This window comes from Natator depressus, chromosome 7 (genome assembly GCF_965152275.1).
Source record: "Natator depressus isolate rNatDep1 chromosome 7, rNatDep2.hap1, whole genome shotgun sequence".
NCBI classification, from domain to species: Eukaryota; Metazoa; Chordata; order Testudines; family Cheloniidae; genus Natator; species Natator depressus.
This window is the reverse complement of record NC_134240.1, coordinates 113130068-113143917: the sequence shown is the minus strand read 5'-3', so window position 1 is coordinate 113143917 and position 13850 is coordinate 113130068. Positions and strand designations below refer to the sequence as shown.

The following is a 13850-nucleotide window of genomic DNA, read 5'->3' as shown; positions in this document are numbered from 1 at the left end:
CGGAGAGATGGTTTTAAATTCTCGTCCTGCTAGTATGGCAGCAAAAGGAGTGTGGCATTTTGCTCTTTCCCTAGAAGGGAAGCATGAGAGTGGAACTGGCAAAACCGGCTCCTTTAGGGCCTGGGCCTCAAAGGTTCTGAGTACCTGGGACTCCTTTTGACTTCAGTGGCAGTTAAGGGCACTCAGCACCTCCCAAGATTACAGCCACAATATGGATAACCTTCCACTCATACCCAGACTTCCCTTCTTCTGAAAACTTCCCTCCCTCCCTATCTCCTTATGATCATCGTCTTAGATATTTCTAGTCCACCATTCACTGAAACACCTAGGCATAATTACAGGCTCTCCATGGGTTTGTCCGTAATGGATCCTCCCCATTCTTATATGCAACCACTTTAACTTCAGGAGGGTGGTTAGGTGGGTTAGTTTCTTTCAATGATTCTTCAGCTTCTGGTATTTTAGGAAACCTTCTTCATTGTGATGTGAAAACTGCCAAGCTCTCACTCATTCTGATCTCTGCTAGTAAGGAGTTCCTCAGTCAAAGACCATCCACTGAGAACATCCTGCAGCATTCCTGGGGAGTTGCAGTTGTCTCTGTGGGTCACAAAAGGAGAGCTTTTCTCTGAACTACCTACGCCTTCCCCACTGAGGGCGTTAAAGATTAAAACCGGGATCTAAAGAAATCTGTCTACAAGGAGGCCTCTGCCAGTGCATGACGTGGACAATGCCAGTCCCACAGAGTCTAGGTTTAGAACAAGTTTCATGGTATTGCCCTCAAATTTTAGCACTTCTTGTTTTTACTCCTCCTTTTTTCAGTTAATACTTTCCTACTTTATCCATAGGCATCCTGGGTGCCCATTCCTTTGTGTAGCCCTTCTGTGCATTATGACACTCAGGAAAAAGTAGAGGGATTGTTTCCAGGCTTCATTTTTACAGCTCACCCCGCCCCCCACAAATATAAATAAAACAATGGCTGGTGCGTGATATGACATGGAGCTAAAATCTGTGGGGTGAATTTTCAGCACAACGCACAGGAAATTAGATGCACAGTTACTGCTGTTAACAGAGCTTGGATATGTAACTCCCTGCACAGCAGGCTGAAAATCCTCTCCATGCATGTTTAATGGGGTTTGGGTTACTACATTCCTGGGGTTGGGTCCCTTTCCTAATGTCTACTGTCCTGTATGAAACAAAGGAACTGCTGAATGTATTTTGCTATTAAAAGATTATTCCCTTGATCTGGATTCTTTCTCTAATGCCACACAACTTCTCTCCTAACTCAGCAGTTCCTTAACCTTTGCATTTCTCCACAGGTTTGGTTTTGTTCTTTTAAATATATTTCATGTACTCTGTGAATTGTCGTTTATGTAATTGTTATATAGAGACCACAAATACTGCGGTGATAGATGCTTTAGAAGTGTGTGTTTCTAATAATACAGAAAATATTTTTCCTAAATATTAATACATAAATGTTGCTAACACAGAATAAATAAACAAACAACATCCAGAGGAAAATGAATAGTATATGCCATTTCACGAATCTTGTGTCTATTTTAAACATCTCGCTCCTCTGGAGGTGGTTAGTGTGTTTTTAAACTCCAGTCCTAAATGAACTAGATGGGGCTGTGAATCTGGGATTGTCTTATGCTTCCATGCTACTTAATCAGCCTTATGTACAGTAATTGTTTTCCTTTCCCCTGACTAAAGAGCCTTATTGCACGCTACAAGGATCAGTTCAAATGGACTTTAATTACCTTCAATAAAAAATAAATTACTCATCTAAACTAACAGTTTTGCAACAAAAAGGAGCTCAAATTTCAGCTGTGCAGTGTCATTGATTTTTTTTTTTCCTATCCAAGGTAACACTTGAATCTCCAGCTCTCAGCAAGGTCTGTCCGACTAAAACAAGGTGCTGTAAACTGAGACTCGAAAAACCAAAGTAAAAACACACACATCAAATGTAAAAAAAACCAAGACAAAACATCAAATACATATACAAGTTTCTAAAAGGTTTCAATCATTTTAAAATTGCACATGATTACTCTCCAGCTTCCCCAAATGCTTTCATCTGAAGGGGTGGGGGGAAAGTGTAGCTTTTTCCAATTTTAAAAGCATTGTTAGGGCATGCCTACTAGATTTGGCTAACTGTTTTGATACATGCGGTATGGTTGATTGTCTTCTCCTTAGCATAGATCTTGAAACTGTAAATACATTTTTTGAAGTAAAACAGCCACTTGATAACTGCTTAATGAAGTATCACACTAGCTGTTTTGAATGCAAAAAAAAAAAAAAAAAAAGTTTAGAAGTACCCTGTGGTGTTGCTTTTAGTGAAAATGGGCTTTTATTTTTAAACTTTTGCTATATTTGGAAACAAGTAGTCCCAGGGGAAATGATACCAGTACTAATGGGGAACATATTATCTTTCATGTGGGCTTTTTTCTTTTTTTTTTTAAGATTAAGGTTTCTTTGTTAGTATCTCAGTAGCAAGGCTCTCCACACAATCTGAGACAGAAAATCAAAATATGCCTTAGAGCAATAATATTTTAATAAGTATCAAATGTCTTCAATGGGATAAAAGTATTTTAATAGCATATCTGTGTGTGTGTGTGTGTAGAGTCAGAATTTAGTTTAAACATCTTTACATGCATTCCCAAAATATTGAAGAGGAATTATTTTTTTAATTCAGGTGGGGAAAAAATTACAGATTTTTGGGTCACTAAAATGCCACGTGCTACTAAAAATATTGCGAAAAACTTATCTTCACTGTTTGTTTCAACTCTCTGGTCTCTTGATTTAAAACACTCTAGCGCCACCCAATGATGTGGAGGGTTTGGTGTTTAAAAGTTTGGATGTTGGGCTGAACCTTCTTGCTTGAGAAATCAGCCTAGAACTCTGCGGAGCAGAGCCGTTTCCATGAGATTTTCAATCCTCTTCTTCTGTAACCCACACTAGCACCATATGTGTCTTTGTCCTTTTCTAGTGACGGGTGGTCTTAAGAGGGGAGGAGCCTATTACAGCTACTGGCTAATGCAATTACTGCTCCAGTTAAAGTGGTAGAAGTTTCTGCTTTTAGTGCTGAAGGTCATGAGTTCAAGCCCCACCCGTGACCAAGGAAAGAGTAATTAAGGCAGTGGCTATGCTATGAGCTAGGGGTATGATTCCCAGCTCAGGTAGACATAGGTGTGCTAGCTCTTGTCTGAACTAACACGCGAAGAATAGTGGCGTAGCGTGTGCAGCAGCCGCACAGGCCAGCTGCCCCCAGTGCAAACATGCCTGAACTCTGTGGGCCCATACTCGGGGTAGCCAGCATATGCTGTTGCTGACTGTACTACTGTGGCTACCCTCCTATTTTTAGCATGCTAGCTCAGTGCGAGTGGGCACAAGCGTGTGTATGCAAGCTGGGAATCACACCCCTCGCCCATAGTGTAGACATACCTGGAGACTCAAGTGCCTTTGTGCCAACTCTCTCACCCAGTCCCAGGGCTCTTTTAGAGGAGAATGGGGTTATCCATACGTAATCTGGAGTCTGGCCTTGAAATACCAATGATATCATCGAGCTCTGGCGCATGTGTCGGTCATCTGTTGAAGAGTGCAGTGCTCACTTCCCTGCTGTGGCCTGCAAGCTAAAGTCCTGATGGTCTCATTCTCCTCTCCCACGAGTGTCAGTCAGGAGTAACTCCGGTGAAGTCAACGTAAGCGTCAGTGAGAGGAGTGTCAAGCTGAGTCTGTGCACTCACATCCCAATTCAGAACAGTTGTAAGCATGTCCACCTCCCATGAAGTCTCTGGGACAAATTCACCGGGGATTTAAATGCTGTTGTATGTCACACATAGGGTGTGAGTGGGAAACCGTTGCTAGCTGTAAAATGCTGTAACTTGCACGTTGGCATTCAGTGAATGTGGAATACAAGTGTGACATGCTGAAGGGATGTTGCAGGCAAGTCAGATTGTAAGGAAGGATGTGTGGTGGAGCAGCCTTACAGTTTATTGTTCCTTTTCCTCTCCAGCCCCACCTTGCCTTCTCTGTATGAATTACACTGGCATGGAATGCCAAACCGATGCAAGTTGCACTATTTTACTTCTGCACCCAGGAGAATGCCCTTACTTCTTTCAGAGTAGCAGCCGTGTTAGTCTGTATTCGCAAAAAGAAAAGGAGGACTTATGGCACCTTAGAGACTAACCCATTTATTTGAGCATAAGCCTTTGTGAGCTACAGCTCACTTCATTGGATGCATAAAGTGGAAAATACCCTTACTTCTATCTCTCTCTCTGCGTTCCTATCCTCTTGTGAAATCCACGCACACACTGGCCACCAGTTTCAAAATCTGAGCTCTTCACAGTTTTATGGACTGCACACAAAAAGTACATTTCACTAGTTAGGGATCCTCTTGGTTCAGCAGTCCTGCTGCCCCCACTGCCTTTGAATGTTTCAAATCCAAAGTGCACACGTCACGTGAAATATTAACGTAGGAGCAATGCCACCATCCGCCTAAAGGTAAATGTTGATGTAAGAAAATCAAGTTTGGTTTGTTTATTTTATATAGAGATTGGTTTGAACCTTAAATCTCCAGATCCAAATCTGGTGCTAATTTGACTTGTGAACTCATGTTTGCTAATAAAAAAAAAAAAAAATCTACATTTTAGTATTGCAAGAAAAATACTTTGAAAGACTTTTAAGCATCTTTCTCTCTCATTAATTTATTTAATCCTCTGATCTTCCCTTCTTTTAAGTTGTTTATTGTTTTTAAACAGAGACAAGTGAACTGAAAAGCTTTGTCACTTAAAACAAAGATTTAAAAACTGTATAAGATCCCAAATAATTGACTATGTAGACTTAAACATTACAAATAAATATAAAGCAAACATGTTTCAAGTGAATTCCTCCACTTGTGTAGGAGGCAGTATGGTTAGAGTGACTGGGAGTCGGGATTCCTGGGGTTCCGTTCTGCACTCTGCCACACACAAACTGGGGACCATAACGGAGGTTACCTACCGCATATGGTTTTTATGACACTAATTTTATGATGTTTTAAAAATGCTTCAAGACATTCAAACGAGAGACATTCTAGCGGTAGAAAGTTGGATCAAATACAGATTGGGTGGAAGTTCCACATTTTGCCCATTATTTTCAAAGTCTGGAGTTTAATCAAGATTTTCAAAAGTGTCTGGTGGGAAACTCATCTTCTGTGTATCTGAGTCTGATTCCTCTGTTACTTTATTCAGTGAAAGGTGTCAATCTGCCCAGAACTGTATCTTTTTCTTGTGCTGTGGTTTTTGTTCTTGTTCTTAAAATATTTGAAAAATGAGCAGAAAAAAAGTTTGGTTTTTACCATGTCTCTTACACATCTTAGTGTAGATAACTCAGAAAAATGATTGCCTTTCTTTCTTCAATATTTTTCATAATACCCATTTAATGCATAACTCTACAAAAGCCCAGTGTCTATTGGAAAATATATATAGTATACATGAAATCAGAGAAAAAAACAATAATTTCTACCACTTCTTTTGTTGAAGAATTGCCACTTTTAGGTCTGTAATCGAGTGACCAAAGAGATTGAAGTGTTCTCTGACTGGTTTTTGAATGTTATAATTCTTGATGTCTGATTTGTGTCCATTTATTCTTTTACGTAGAGACTGTCCAGTTTGGCCAATGTACACAGCAGAGGGGCATTGCTGGCACATGATGGCATATATCACATTGGTAGATGTGCAGGTGAACGAGCCTCTGATAGTGTGGCTGATGTGATTAGGCCCTATGATGGTGTCCCCTGAACAGATATGTGGACACAGTTGGCAACGGGCTTTGTTGCACGGATAGGTTCCTGGGTTAGTGGTTCTGTTTTGTGGTGTGTGGTTGCTGGTGAGTATTTGCTTCAGATTGGGGGGCTGTCTGTAAGCAAGGACTGGCCTGTCTCCCAAGATCTGTGAGAGTGATGGGTCATCAGGATAGGTTGTAGATCCTTGATGATGCGTTGGAGAGGTTTTAGTTGGGGGCTGAAGGTGATGGCTAGTGGCGTTCTGTTATTTTCTTTGTTGGGCCTGTCCTGTAGTAGGTAACTTCTGGGTACTCTTCTGGCTCTGTTTCTTCACTTCAGCAGGTGGGTACTGTAGTTGTAAGAACGCTTGATAGAGATCTTGTAGGTGTTTGTCTCTATCTGAGGGGTTGGAGCAAATGCAGTTGTATCGTAGAGCTTGGCTGTAGACAATGGATCGTGTGGTGTGGTCTCTGGAGGCATGTAGGTAGGCATAGAAGTCAGTAGGTTTCCAGTATAGGGTGGTGTTTATGTGACCATCGCTTATTAGCACCGTAGTGTCCAGGAAGTGGAACCTTTGTGTGGACTGGTCCAGGCTGGGGTTGATGGTGGGATGGAAATTGTTGAAATCATGGTGGAATTCCTCAAGGGCTTCTTTTCCATGGGTCCAGATGATAAAGATGTCATCAATGTAGCACAAGTGTAGAGTAGGGGCATTAGGGGACAAGAGCTGAGGAAGCGTTGTTCTAAGTGAGCCATAAAAACGTTGGCATACTGTGGGGCCATGCGGGTACCCATAGCAGTGCCGCTGATTTGAAGGTATACGTTGTCCCCAAATGTGAAATAGTTATGGGTGAGGACAAAGTCACAAAGTTCAGCCACCAGGTTTGCCATGATATTTTGGGTATACTATTCATGACGGCTTGTAGTCCATCTTTGTGTGGAATGTTGGTGTAGAGGGCTTCTACATCCATAGTGGCTAGGATGGTGTTTTCAGGAAGATCACCGATGGACTGTAGTTTCCTCAGGAAGTCAGTGGTGTCTCGAAGATTGCTGAGAGTGCTGGGAGCATAGGGCCTGAGGAGGGAGTCTACATAGCCAGACAATCCTGCTGTCAGTGTGTCAATGCCTGAGATGATGTGGCATCCAGGATTTCCAGGTTTATGGATCTTGGGTAGCAGATAGAATACCCCTAGTCGGGGTTCCAGGGGTGTGTCTCTGCGGATTTGTTCTTGTGCTTTTTCAGGGAATTTCTTGAGCAAATGGTGTAGTTTCTTTTGGTAACTCTTCCTTCCCTTAGCCTTGTCTCAGTTGTCACGATCTGGGTGGAAAATGTCTTCTCCGCCCTTAGTCTCTAATATCCTGAGACCGACATGGCTACACTGCATACATTCTCCGCCCTCAGTTTAGTGATTAGTGTAAATCACTGCACAATCCCCATAGTGAAGTATCTAACCCCATTTATATCCTGAGATACCACTACGGTCAAATTCACCCCCATTGAAGTCAATGGAGTTTCAACAGGGATTAATTTAACCCAAACTAGTTTGGTGAGTTCTACTCCTGGGAAAGGGGGGCGGGTGTAGAAACTACTCAAAGCTTTGTTCCTCCCCAAAGTTAAGAAAATAGAATTTCACCCTTCCTAAGGGTGTGCCTTTGTTTTCTTGTTACTCCTCTGTTTGAATAGATTCTTCCCCGTGTCTTTCTGGTCCTCTTTCAGGTATTTATGCAATAAGATCTGGCAAATTCCATAGGCTTAAGCTCTTGGATCAGTGTAATTGTTCTCCAGAATTTGTGCATACCTTGTACAATGGAGTTGCACCCCAGAAGGACTGACTATGGCATTTATCCAGAGTTGATGTGTACTTTGCAGATTGGCGAGTGGGTGTAATGGAGTGTAAACTGATGTAATGCTGAGGTGTTGTGAGGGTGGTGGGCGGGGGAAGGGATAGGAATGCGTGAGGTCTATTTCAACTAACTCCTTCTGACACCCTTCTGATTTAGTTGCTTTGCCTGCTACTCTTTCGTCCATCTCCTAGATGAGTAAGTTGCATCAGTTTAGAATCTGTTTGGTTTGTCTATCTGTCTGAGAGACAAGGTAGGTGAGGTAATATTCTTTATTAGACCAACTATCTGTTGGTGGAAGGTAGAAACTTTCGAGCTACACAGAGCTCTTCTTCAGAGCTGGGGAAGGAAACAGAGTGTCTAAGCTAAATACAAGTTGGGACTTGGGATAGATTGTTAAGCAGACGGGGTAAGGCATGTTGGAGGCAGTCATTTGAAACGGGCAATAAAGGGTCGCAGGCAGTGTGGTGTGTTACAAATTGTGAAATGAGCCATAAAACCAGTTAAAAACTGTTAAGTCCATGGTTTCTGATGTCTAACAGAGTTATGAATTTGAGTTCCCAGGTTCACCTTTTGAAGGTCTTGTGCAGGTTTCCTTTGAGGACAAGTTTTGAAAGATGAGATATGGAGTGTTCGCTTTGTGTCTGTCTGTCTGTTTTACTCCGTCACCATCATGGTAATATCTGAGTACCTTCCAGATAATAGCAATGGTCTAATCCCTAGTGAACTGCATGACATCTCTGTCTCTTTGTGGTTTGGTTATGGTTAGTTAAGTTTTTATGTTTCATTTTGGGGACCAACAGGGGTGTCAACATTGTGAGAGTCACCTTTAATTTACACCACCTTACACATCACCTTTGACTTTCACCCATAGTATTCTTATTATGGGCTCAACTCACGCCATCCCTCAACCCTTAGGAGTTTTGGGGGGCATCTTAATGCCAAGGATATTCTAACCCAGTAGTTCTCAAACTTTTGTATGGGTGACCCCTTTCACATAGCAAGCCTCTGAGTATGACCCCCCTTATAAATTAAAAACACTTTTTTATATATTTAACACCATTATAAATGCTGGATGCAAAGCAGGATTTGGGGTGGAGGCTGACAGCTTGCGACCCCCCATGTAATAATCTTGCTACCTCCTGAAGGGTCCCGACCCCCAGTTTGAGAACCCCTGGTCTAACCCATGACCTGGGCATCATTTCTGAATTGCCATACAGAGCATGCTGTCTTATTCGGTGATGTGAAAATAAGGAGCAGCAGCACAAACAACTAATTAATTCAGTAATAAGAGCAGAAGTGTGTGTTTGTTAATTGCTCTGAGCCCACACCCCAATAATGGCCTTTTTGATAGTATGGTGCCAAAATACACGCACATACAAATTCAATGCATGCTGTTCTATGTGTTTAGGATCCATGTATAAAGAAGAAGGGGCCTCTCCATTTCTGTAAAAAGAAAAGGAGGACTTGTGGCACCTTAGAGACTAACAAATTTATTAGAGCATAAGCTTTTGTGAGCTACAGCTCACTTCATCGGATGCATGATGAAACCTCCATTTCTGTAGTCCACCTGCTTTTCAGTAGAACAACACTGACAGTGTGGGCCACTGGACTGGGAGTAAGAAAACCCAGCTGCTGTAAGATCTGTGTGCTTTCACGTCTCTGTGTCTCTCTTTATCCGCCATTCCCTGTCTGCCTTGTCTATTTAGATTGTAAGCTGCTTGGAACAGAGACTGCCTCTGACTATGTACTAGCAGGGATCTTAGCACAATGGGGTCTCTGTTGAGGAGCTACTGCCTCTGTGTGTGTGTGTGTGTGTGTGTGTGTGTGTGTGAGAGAGAGAGAGAGATGCAGAATAAACAGGTATAATCGCCTTTAAAGCACATATGATCTGAGTTGTTTAAAATCTGAGCTTTAAACCCCTGCAACAGATGACAAATTTAACATAAAAACAGAGTGAAATCACTGGCAGACACTTGCCAGTTTGACCATTTAGGAGTCTGACTGGATATTGATTTGAGGCGAATATTCTAAAGTTTGCGTTACCCTTTGAAAAGTACTAATGTAGTTCTTGTCACTTTAAATTAACTTTAGATAAGAGGGACTGACAGAAACATGAAGATGTGTGAACTATATTTGACTGATATTCTGTCAAATATTGCATGGGGTTATGATCCACAACTTTTCCCATCTGCTGCTCAAACCTGAATCCTTGAATTCACAATGGATTAATTACCATATTTTGTTCTGATTTCACTTAGTAGTATAAAAGACTGTGAATGTTAAATGTACCCTTAGAAATGGAAGGCAGGTGAAGGTGAGTTACATGGTGGCTTCTTTAACCATTTTTATACCCATATATATATTTTATACCCCAAAATACTTGAGCTCCCAGAAATCCACAAGAATTGCTCAATACTCAGAATTTCATTCAGCTTCCTTTCTGTAGAGGTCCCCCCCCCCCCCCCAAAAAAACAAAACAATAATTTCTCCTTATGCAGCACCTCCCATCTGGGGATCTCAAAGCATTGAATGGGCATTATTAATTTATTATGTCCACCTCTGCAACATATAGTTTCGTTGATCCCATGTTGCAGATGGATACACTCTGCCATGGAGAAGTAGAAGGTCAAATTTTCCAGAGTTGCCACATTTTTGGGTGACCAATGGAAGAAATATAGCATCTGATTATCAGATGTGCTGAGTGTTTGCATCTCCCAATTACTTCAGTTGGAGATGAGACTCCTCAGGGCCCAGGCTGTAGGCTTCTAAAGCAGGACATCCCAAAATGGAGGCACCCAGAATTAGAAGCCTTTTTTGAAAATGTGGGCCTAAGCATCTTGTCCAAGGTCTTACAATCTATTTCCCCATGTTACGTATCCTCGCACCTTCTTGTCAGCTGTCTAAATGGGCCATCTTGATTATCACTACAAAAGTTTTTTTCTCCTGCTGATAATAGCTCATCTTAATTAATTAGCCTCTCACAGTTTGTATGGCAACTTCCTCATTCTCTGTATGGATATATATATCTTCTTACTATATGTTCCATTCTATGCATCCAGTGAAGTGGGCTGTAGACCAGAAAAGCTTATGCTCTAATAAATTTCGGTGCCACAAGTACTCCTGTTCTTAAGGAGTCAGTGGTGGAATTGGGAGCAGAGCTCAAGAGTCTTGACTCACAGTCCTTTCCTCTCACTTGCCTTCTGACTGTGGCAAATAATATAATGTATAGATGAGGCCTTGGAGAAGTGTATACTTGTAGCAGCCACTTTATTTACTTGGTGTTGTCTGCAAAGCATATAGATGTATAGCCAATTGATCAAATCCACAACATCCAAAACTCTGCTCTTTCTTAAGAGGATGTTGTATACAGCAAGGGCATCAGTGAGTTTCGCTAATTTTGCAACACATTGTAGTTTCTGGTCGAAGGAAAGTGGATTCATCATGGCTTTGTGGATTTGGAGCATTGATACCTGATAGAGTCATTTCTCCCTTGATGCTGTCCACTAGACCTCTAACATGGAGCTGTATATGGAGACAGCTCATCTTTATGTCTTGCCATTTGTTGTTGAATTTCATATTTCCTTGTTGGCAAGGGAGGGGAGTTTTCTGGGAGACAACCAAGCTCATCGGAAGTTGTGGTGTTTAGATGTTGCTTGTAATCATTAGAATTGGGAGCACTGGCTGTTGGGAGTCTGAAAGGACAGGAAACAGGAAGGAGGGGGGAGGAGTTGAGAGGCGGGGAGAGAACTACAGAGGGTGCAGCAGCAGCTTGGTAAAGAGGTCTCCACTTTGAAAATCAAGTCCTGTTAAGCTTGTTAGTACCTTGCCTGGTTGATACAACAGAAGTGTCAGTAGTTGAAGATGGACCTCATAAGATGGAGGACAAAAATTAGAGAGAGGTGATGTAAGATCCTCTTCCAGAAGAAATTATGCAAGGTTTTGTGCTGTTTCATAACAAGTTAATGAAGGGTGAGTGACTCACATTTATTTGTTAGAGTTCTTCTCTCCAGCTTCTAAGATTTCTTTTAGATTAATATTGCCATTCTCTGGTCCCAGACTATATTTCTGTGTTCAGATAACTTTCCTCAGAGATGTCCACAACCATTTTTCCTTCTCATTTTTTTCTTGTCAGTGGACTCTTGTGTTCTTTTTTGGATTCCATTTTTCTCCTTCCTCCACACTCCAAGGCTTGATTTTGGTATTTGTCTCCTCTGTTTTCTTTCTTTGATCATCAGGTGGGGAAGGAAGCACTGCAGTATAAATAACTATAACTGCCTTATTGGTGCGAGAGGGAAGTCACTTCCCAGGAGGTATAAGACATTTGCTTTTATATTTGGTCTTCTTTCATTCTGTTGGGGGAATCTGTGGAAATATTGACTGGCTCCATCAGAAAAAAGGTGACTAAGACAGTCCAGCAGCAGGAAACCTTGGATAACTATTTAGGGTAAGATTTTAAAATGCACTCAGTATTGGCTTAGCTCTGCTCCCATTGACGTCAGTCCTGTTGTCCTCAGTGGGAGGAGAGTTAGGGCAAGGCCGAATGCTTTTGAAAACCCCAGACTTAAACTCTATAACAAAAAAGATGGGGAAAAGACTGCAATGTTAGGTACATCTTCCTATCTTCATTGCGCCCAACCTATCATCAGACCCAGTTCTTCAATTTTTGTTCATTTTGAGTAGCATTTACTCACATGAGTAGTTTCATATTTACATTGGTAAGTACCACTCAGCGTGGACAATGGTTGCAGCATCGGGCTCCTGTTTAGGAAATCTATTCAGAAGGGAAGAGGTCTGATGTTTCTTTAAAGCAGGGGTAGTCAATAGGCGGACCGCAGGCCAAATTCAGACTGCCAGATGCTTTTGAATGGACCCCAAAATCTTTTTATTTACTTATTATCATTATTGTTATTATTTTTGTGTTGTTTTCTCTAGAATCGGAACCTTGACTATACCTTGACTAAGAAATTTGGAACTTGATAAACTTGATTTGGAGCATCTCATTAAGCATCATAAAGATTAGTGAGAGAGAGATGGATGCCCTTGCTCCAAAGACAGCAAAAATAGAAGGATCTGTTGAAATTTTTCATAGTGAATTACAATCCATTACTGAAAATCAAGAAAAAGTTAAATCTGAGTTGGAGAGTCTGGAATCATTCTTTGGGTCTTTACCCAATATTACATTGCTTGTAAGGATGCACGTATTAAAGCTAAGGTAGTTTTGCTGTTACTGGAAAATATTTTCATTTAAAATCTGGTCCATTGACTTGCTTAGAATGAAATAGTCTGAATTCCACGTCCACCTATAGAGAATCTGGATTTGTCTCAGGAAGCAGAAAGAAGAAAAGCAACATCTGAGTTCTGCTGTAAACTGCCATCTCTATGTAGCTGATAAAGGACAGCTTCTACAGACCATGATGATAATATATTTAAGAAGTTGCATACGTGCGTTTCCTGATGATCAGAAGGCATCTCAGCTCAGAAGACATTTATATGAATTACTTAAGCAAGAGGGATTCTTACATTGGTGCTATGGCATCCAAATTTTGTCCTGCAAACCTTCAGGGCATTTTGCAGAGGGTAATGGTAACTCTGTGTGTGTGTGTGTGTGTGTGTGTGTGTGTGTGTAATGAAGTCAGAAGGTTCTCAGAAACTAAGAATGAGTTCACTGTGATTACTTGGATACAAAGTAATGCATGTACTTAAGAATTTGCAGGATTGATCCCTAACTTGTTATGTTATTATTTGTATTGCAGTGGTGCCCACGAGCCCTAGTTATGGGTCAGGACCCCATTGTGTGAAGTGCTCTACAAACAAAGAACAAAGACAAACTCTGCACTAAGAGCTAACAATCTAAACTGAGGTCTAACTCCTCAACCTCCTAAGAGGAGGAGGAATTTCTGACAGATTTTGCAGATGTAGGAATCTCAAAACTTTCCTATTTTCTGTAATTTTAGTTGACTACTTGTACTTGGTTTCAACTAATTTTGGAGGGGTTCCATATATTTATATTCTTTTATCACCCATGAATTCCACAAACAGGTAGCATGAGGGAATGACACCCACTGTTTAGGTCACATCCGATGAAGTGAGCTGTAGCTCACGAAAGCTTATGCTCAAATTAAATTGGTTAGTCTCTAAGATGCCACAAGTACTCCTTTTCTTTTTGTTTAGGTTAAGTTAATTTGTGAGATATTTATTCTCTTCTGTCAGTTGAGGACTATGTATGATCATTTTTTCCACTTGTTTGAAA

The 13850-nt window shown here is 41.2% G+C and overlaps 1 protein-coding gene across 1 annotated transcript in view; it reads left to right on the top strand.

The window, feature by feature from the left end:
• The window catches only part of VTI1A (vesicle transport through interaction with t-SNAREs 1A), a 356160-nt gene extending 343588 nt beyond the window's left edge, over positions 1 to 12572 (top strand). The window contains exon 9 of the mRNA XM_074959349.1: positions 12533 to 12572. Within this exon, the coding sequence (XP_074815450.1) occupies positions 12533 to 12557 (25 nt within the window). The 3' untranslated portion in view covers positions 12558 to 12572. The remainder of the gene's footprint in view (positions 1 to 12532) is intronic.
• The last annotated feature ends 1278 nt before the right edge of the window (positions 12573 to 13850 follow it).